Genomic DNA, 7,810 nt, shown 5'->3' with positions numbered 1-7,810 from the left:
AATTTTCTTGGATCAGCGCACATTTATAGAATGGACGAACATTGTTTTTAAAATTGGTGGAACAATTTTTGAAATACAAGTAGATTTTTGTGATTTAACATACATTTTTTGAATCAACAAACATCTTAACAATAAATAAACTATTTTGTAAGTCACGAAAGTTTTTCCATTTTTAGGTTATTTTTCCATTCATGAATATGTTTTGAATTGGTGAAATTTTTTAGTAAGAAAATTTTAGGAACATATTTTGAACCCACAAACATTTTATGGTTTATTAAATATTTGATTTGAAAATCCTCATTTTTTAAAAAAATTCGGAACTTTTTGAAGTCCCAAGTCATTTAAAGTAGAAAAAAACATATAGTAACCATGAAATATTTATCTTTTTTTTAGAAGTGCGCCAATTAATTGTTATGCAACTTCTACTGGGCCATGCCCAGGCTACACCAATTCTGATGGGCTAGAGTGTTCAGCCTCTCCCATTCTCTCCCAGGCTACTACAACCCCAACCTCCAAACCCCCTACCTCTGGAACCCTGACCTCGCCGCCGCCCGTCCGCTCGCACCACCGACGCCGGCGATCCCCACGCCGCCCTGGTTCTCTCTCTTTCTACGCCCGCGCGGCTTCATTCCAGCTCACCATTTTCTAGTCACATCACTCAGATAAGCTCTCGTGGTACTGTTTGCAGATCTAGCATTTGCGACCTCAGCGATGGCGTCGCCGTCGTCGGACAAACGGGGCGAGCTTCCGCCGCCCTCGGAACACATCGCCGGCGAGCTGCCCCGCGACGCGCTCTACGACATCCTGCTGCGTCTCCCCGCGAAGGATGTATGCCGCCTCCGCGCCGTCAGCCCCTCGTGGCGCTCTCTCACCTTGGACCCGCTCTTCGTCAAGGCCCACGCGGCCCGCCATCCGGGCCCGCTCCTCGCCACCACCTTCGTCGACGGCGAGTCCCGCGGCGTCAGCATCGTGGATCTGCTCTCCGGCGACGTCATCAAGCGGATGCGCAACTCCGACCCCGACCTGAGAGTGCAGCGCACGCGCCTCGACCGTGTCTGCCTCGTCGGAGGGCGCCACCCTCTGGGCGTGCCTGTCACCCTGCTCGACCCGGCCACGGGTGCTGTCATCAGCTCGTCGCATGACATCTCCATGAAGTATTCGGGTTTGCTGAAGACAAGAAAGGCACACATGGACTCGTGCATTTTTGGGAAAGTCCTCTCCACAGGAGTGTACAAGGCGTTCCGCTTCCTTGAAGTTCGCCCTCTGGTTAGTCCGCAGCAGCTATGCGAGGTCATGACTCTCAACGGCCGCAGCCCTGGACGGTGGAGGGCAAGACCAGGACCCCCGGGCCGTGTCTTTTCCGATCACACGATGAAAAGTGCGGTCATCGATGGGGTCGTGTATTTCTTGATGGATTTTTCTAACATGTATCAGTCGAAGGTGACCATCAAACCAGCCACCATAGCTGCATTCAACCTGGAGACAGAAGTATGGATGCCGCCGATTGATGGTCCGGAACAAGTCAGCAGCTTATATGACGAAGAAGATGTGCTTCCTGTCTTCAAGGACCCCAGAGCTGTGGGGATTCTCTCGATAACCAATTTGAATGGGTCCTTAGTGGTGGCGCAGGTTCATCATAGTTTACCTCAATCTATGGACCTATGGTTTCTGATGGATCTTGAGAAAGGTCTCTGGGTTAAAAAGTACAGCATAGGTTATTACCGACGCGAGGATCTTTTTAGTTATCCTTTGCTGGTGTTAGATGACGAGAGGATTGTCTTTGTGATGCAATTAACGGGGCTGCTACAGGTTTATGATCCAAAAACAGAAACTTACACAGATTTGTGGCAGCTGGAAGATTTCAAGTCTATGTGTATTTACACAGGAAATCTGCTGAGTCAATAGGCTGGTTTTCACTGCTGAGGTGAGTACTGTATTTGTATGCACATATTTTACCAGGGGTGAGACCATAGAAATTAGTTAAGCCAGTTCTAATTGTCATTCTCAATTCCCAATCATTTTTTCTGACTTAGTTAAACTTGACTTTGCTAATGCCGCCTGCAGTTATGTAGCCAGTGGCTCTCCCACCTGATGATATAACAACTAACAATGACATCTAGTTGAATGTTGTTTAAGGATCAATAAGTAGATTATGTAAATAATAACTCCTCTTCACTGGAGTTTTGTGAATAACCTTTAAAAAAAGGATATACTGCCATCTTAGGAAGAAACTGGCAAATACTCTCTCCTTAACAAAATGTAAGATGTTTTTTATGCCCTATGCAAAACCAAAAAACGTGTTACATTTTGGTGCAGAAGGAGTATGTATTTGTAGGTTTATATTAATGTGATTTTACTAGATTAATGTAAACCGTAAGGGCTATTTTGTTATTTTGATTCTTAAGGCCTATTTGGTTATTTTTATATGCCAAATTGGATTACAGATTTACTGGGGCCTAGTTTGTATTAATCTTTATATGTACATCAAGCAGGATCTTCTAAGTCATATCTCATGAACTCCACTTTTTTTCACTCCCCCAGCGATTAGCATGGCCATTAATGTATTAAGTATACCCTAAAATAGTCTAACAACAAGGCATGCATAGATTTTTACCATTTGGATGTTAGTGTGGGTTTTGGTAGGTATTTTCTCCCAATCAAGCTAAGTAGCATGGCGAACGTTTCTTCTTGTATTGCCGTATTGTCAACTTATTATATGCTCTTGTTTACTGACACAAGCTGGTCAACAAAGAGCGTTTCAATTATATTTTTGCTAATTTAAGCTTGGAGGGCAACATAGTTATTATGGTAAAGATAATTTTGAAGAATATTTTTGTAGGCTAACAGAATGTGACATACTAATCAGAGTGCCAGCAGTTCCGCCAGGCGCTAAGGATGGTGTGTTTTAGACCCGACGAGTGGTATTCTATTGAAACAGTACCTTTCCGATTTATACGAGCAAATTTTGCCTTGAGTTATCCTTTTTCGTCTAATAATAGTAATAACATAACGCTGTCTTAGTAGTTGATACTCCCTCCGTCTGAAAATACTTGTCATCAAAAAGAATAAAAAGGTGTATCTAGATGTATTTTAGTTCTAGATACATCTCTTTTCATCCATTTTGATGACAAGTATTTTCGGAGGGAGGGAGTACTTGATACACTGAGTGCTTTGATTAAGGCCCTGTTTGGCATTGCGGTGGATTAGGATATCCTATTTGGTTGAACCGATTTTACATGTCTTTTCATTTTTGTGTCAGCTTTTTGTGTCATCTTCAGGAAAGGAGCTGAAAATTGCGTTTGGAATTTTGATGTATTGTAATCCTTCGCTAGTCAATGACCCTTTGTATGCTGCTGAGTTCTTATCCCCTTTGTATGCTGCTGAGTTCTTATCCACACCACGGCGTTGCACACAAGTATATATATCGCTGGCTTCACTCTCTGTTTGCTTGATGTCTAATAATGTATCTGCTCTTTGCACTTACAGGCCAAGCATTCTACAGTGTGCATCATCCAAAGAAGCGCCACTCTTTTTCCCTGATGGCGATGTCGCGTGCTGCTAATTTGTTGATGAAGCCAGTTTGCTGAGTTGTGTTGTGTGAGCCTTCTCGCCAATCTTTTTAATGTCCGTAGAATCTACTTTGCTATGTTCGGTTGCATGTGTGGATGGGCCATGTGTGACACTGTCCTGGAGGACTCTTAATCATGTATGCATCAAATTGTCACTTATCCTTTTTCTTTTGTGAAAGCAAGACCGACAGTTTGGCTTTGTGACTCTAATTTCAAGTACATGATCTGCAAGTCTTTTTCTTTGGGCAGATTATGAATTCGGCAAACTTTATAACTTTGTGGACTAGTTCCTATCTAGGAGCTCCGCTCTTGCGTATAATACCATGGAAATTGGAGATTGATCCCTTCTCTGTTGGAATGCAGTGGAAATTTCATGCTGTCATTTTTACGGAAACCACTGCCATAAGTTCCATTGTTGAAACGCAACTGATATGACTTCACAATCATTGTTGTATAATCCAATAGGATAGACGCATCAAGGCTGCTTGATGACCTGCGTGTTTGGTACTATCTGGTCAGGCTGTAGAACTTTGTAAGCAGTATTGTACTCCCTCCGTAAAGAAATATAATTAGTGATGTAAGAGCAATTCCAATGCGTCGACTGAAACTGACGGCGACTTTGTTTGCTTTTTGTCTGTTTGGGTCGGCCGCCCCTCGATGTCCGCCTAGTTTACGATTTGGGTTGGCCGTGCGTCCAACCCCCACGACCCATTTTCTGTCTGCGCAGAATTTTGAAAAAGGCCCGTGGCCATAGATAATGCCAGCGACTATTGTGACACCCCAAAAATTTGGCCTTGTTTCATTAAATTAAAATTTTGCCAGGAATTAAAACTTTGGATTTCTGAGCTCCATTTTGATTTTTAAATCATTTCCTTTCCTGTTGTGATGAGTTTTTCCCCAGAGAGAAAACTTTTCAAATATGTTATTGGACTTGTTTAACCTCTCAAGAAAAACTTTCCTTTTATCAGTGTAACTAATTAACTAAATTAATTGCTTGATCTTTACTTTCTTGAAAATAGTTTTTCAAGGTTAAATGGCCTTATTTGAACTGCAACCATTTGATAGATTCACTTAAAATTCCCATAAAAATTTGGAGATGTCATGTGATGTTTTTAAATCACTTTTATGCAAAAATATATTTCATTCATGAAATATTCTGAGCCCTACACTCAATTTTTCTTCTCTGGTCCAGAGTGCATTTTGCACTGCAACCCATTTAAATAATTCTTTAAAACTTCTACCAAAATTAAGGGAGGTCAGTAGGAGCATATTATTCCACTTTGTGCAAAAATCCAGGGTTGTTCTTTGAAAAGTTTGAGTGAATCAACCTCTTTTCCATTCTGGTCCAATTTGATGGTTTGTACAGCAACACCCATTTTAGTTGCTCCTATACCCTTGATTATTTCTCCTACTTGTAGTCCTCCATGTTAAACCCTTAAATCCAGGAGCATGCACCATTTGGATCATTTTTGGTTCATGAAATAATGCTATTTATTTCCTGTCCAGAAATGTAGTTTTGCAAAACTTGCACTAGCAAGTTTCCCCTTTTGTCCAACTAACATCACCACCCTCTCTTTCATCCACAGAGACCCCAATCTGGAGTTTTTGGCCACTCCAAGACATGCCTAGGTGCCATTGGCATTTTGTCAAACACCTGGAGAGCATGATCAGTTTTGACATGAGTTTTGGCATTGCACTGTAAACTTGCACCTTTGATCAAACTAGCATGTCCACTAGACTCCCCGTTGCTCCTAACCTCGATCTGGTAAACCCCACCCTCACCTGCGACCTGTAGCATGCCGCGGCATTGTGTAGAACATCTGGTGTGCGTGCACTGGACGCGCCCAGAGCGCGCCAATTGCAGCCACGCGCCCGAGCCGACACGCTGGCCCCACGGCTTTGGCCCGCTCTGCAGCACCACGCCACGCGCTCCCCGCCTCGCAGCATCGCGCCAAACCACCCTGGCACGCTACAGCGCCGCCGCCAGGGCATTCTTGGCGGCACTCCGACGTCGGCAGTGCGCCTCTGCCACGGGCAGCGCCGCCCAAGCCTCGCCCGCTCGCCACCTGGCCCCTGGAGCAGTGCGAGCTCATCCACAAGGGTGTCGCCTAGCTCTCGTCGCCGCCACGTTCCCCTGCAGCTACAGAACGGCGGTTCGCCGGCCGCCCTTATCCACCGCCGCGGAACCGACCTCGTCGCACTATAAATGGACACCCCGAGCCCCTCTGAGCACGCACGCGATCTCTTGCTACCCCCATGGCGCTCCCCTGCCTCGCATTCGACCCGGGGAGGCCTCCTTCCTCATCTCCGGCAACTCCTGCCGCCGCCACCGCCCCTGCCAATCCGGCACCTCCAGCACCTCCTCCTCTCCGTTCTCTTCGCCAGGAACTTCCTCATCCTCCTGTGAACCCAACCCCCTACTTAATTTTGATCGGGAGCCATCGCCGCCAACAAATCACTTTGCTCCCGAAGCTCCCTCCGCCGCGAAGCTCACCGCCGACGACTTCTTCCACCCCTGTCGACCCAACGACCACCGAGAAGACCGCCGCAGTCTCGCAGATCCATCCAGACCCTCTGGAACCCGCGGGGAGCCACCGTTCGCCGGCGGCGATCGCCGTTGCCTCGCCTCCGTTCGGGCAGAGGAAGAGGAGGAAGGGATAGACTGGTCAAACCTGACCAGTGGGCCCTCTGGACCCACTGTCAGCGACCCGTGTCTGTCCGCGTGGTTAAGTGGAGGCGTAAAGGGCGCAAATACGTCTTCTCTGCACCGATAGCGTAATCTCTTCAAAACGTTTTCTTTTCTGTTTTAATTGAAAAACAGATTTTGACCAGAACTTTGACTGGCTATAACTTTTTAAATACAACTCCAAATGAAATGATTCTTTTTCCTACCTCTCTCAAATTTCACCTAGTTTATTTTAAGATTTATTTGAAAAAATTTCAGAACAACTTTTGGTGCTGTTTTTATTTTGTGTGTTAATTCAAAGATATTTTCAAATAGGATTTTGGGGAGAGAGAAGAAACTTTCAAAAGTTTGGAGAGCACCCTGCCTTTCCACACATTGAAGGCAAGCATTCTGAACCCCGGCATAATATTTTTGGTGTGATCGTTGATGCATTTATAACACCACCGCGTTTCGAAGGACTTGTTATTTCATGTGATGTGATCATATGCATGGGTGCATGTTATTGATTTCCATGCTGTTGGAAATGAGCACACTTGTGATAATAATCACCCTCATGAGCCTTGCATGCATACCGGCAGGAAACCGGGCAAACCTCTGCCTTGGGTAGGTATGAGTTTGTCGCCGGTCTCCGTCGGGACGGTTATGTCTGGTATGGCATGGTAAGGTGATATGAGAGGTGACTCTGTTGGATGAAATATATTTGTTATACTAATCATGCAGGGAATACTTGAACCTCCTGAGTCGACCGTAGATCGAGTCTTGTTCCAGTAAACCCCATACTTGTTTCGTACTACCACTCGTCTCTACAGCAAGTAGAGTACGGTTCAGTAAGTTGTCAACCTCTTTCTAGCACACACCGTACAGAGAGGCCATGGTGGAAGATACCGGTTGTAGCTGGTAGGCAGGCCACCTGGTCCGGGGGCATGGGTGTTTTCGGTTGGGACCGAGAGGGGAGGCCACCCCTTAGAGCGCGCGATATAAGTTTGATCCCATGCTACGCGAGGTTGTAGCCTCCCCACTTAGAGTTGCTTAACAGGTGTCGTGGGTGATTCCAGACACGTGTGAGTTAAGCTGGTGTGTGCAAGTTAGGTGTGTTTTCAACAAAAAGACCGTAGACGGAATTAGTCCCGATGGACTAAAGAAATCCGTTACTCGTGGGTAAAGAGTACACCCTCTGCAGAGATAAACCTATTCGAATAGCCGTGTCCATGGTTAAGGATTACAGTCTGGGATGGGTCAGGTGTCGGTCTTAGTGTCGGTCTTCGGAGGTGAAACTGTTAACCAAAAATTGGAATTACTACTCGTGACTTGTGACATCTATGATTATTATTATTGTTGACTAACCCGTGATATTATTGTTATTACCGAGTATCTCTGGGATGGTTCTACCTCCGGGATATTCACTATGATTGTTTATTTTAAAGCCCTTTATGTGGTGTCGCTCAGACGCCCGACTGTGGCATTTCTTTTAAAGCCCTTTATGTGGTGTCGCTCAGACGCCCGACTGTGGCATTTCTTTTAAAGCCCTTTATGTGGTGTCGCTCAGACGCCCGAC

General features: G+C 45.5%; 1 protein-coding gene across 2 annotated transcripts; it reads left to right on the top strand.

The window, feature by feature from the left end:
- Positions 1 to 458: 458 nt before the first annotated feature.
- Positions 459 to 4,012, top strand: LOC119274949. Of its 2 annotated transcripts, XR_005135388.1 has the most exons (4): positions 459 to 596; positions 689 to 1,924; positions 3,487 to 3,706; positions 3,819 to 4,012. XR_005135388.1 is itself a non-coding variant. In XM_037555709.1 (3 exons), the coding sequence occupies exon 2, from the start codon at positions 712 to 714 to the stop codon at positions 1,903 to 1,905; it is 1,194 nt and encodes a 397-aa protein (XP_037411606.1). In that variant the 5' UTR covers positions 459 to 596; positions 689 to 711; the 3' UTR covers positions 1,906 to 1,924; positions 3,487 to 3,908. The 2 variants fall into 2 exon arrangements, 1 of the variants encoding a protein (XP_037411606.1); XM_037555709.1 differs by having other exon boundaries at positions 3,487 to 3,908.
- Positions 4,013 to 7,810: the final 3,798 nt, after the last annotated feature.

Source organism: Triticum dicoccoides, chromosome 3B, assembly GCF_002162155.2.
Source record: "Triticum dicoccoides isolate Atlit2015 ecotype Zavitan chromosome 3B, WEW_v2.0, whole genome shotgun sequence".
In the NCBI taxonomy this organism is placed as follows: Eukaryota; Viridiplantae; Streptophyta; class Magnoliopsida; order Poales; family Poaceae; genus Triticum; species Triticum dicoccoides.
The sequence above is the reverse complement of the archived record's forward strand: the minus strand, read 5'-3'. Positions and strand labels throughout refer to the sequence as shown.

Coding starts and splice junctions, on each gene's coding strand:
- LOC119274949 (XM_037555709.1), top strand. CDS start 712: ATGGCGTCGCCGTCGTCGGACAAACGGGGCGAGCTTCCGCCGCCCTCG.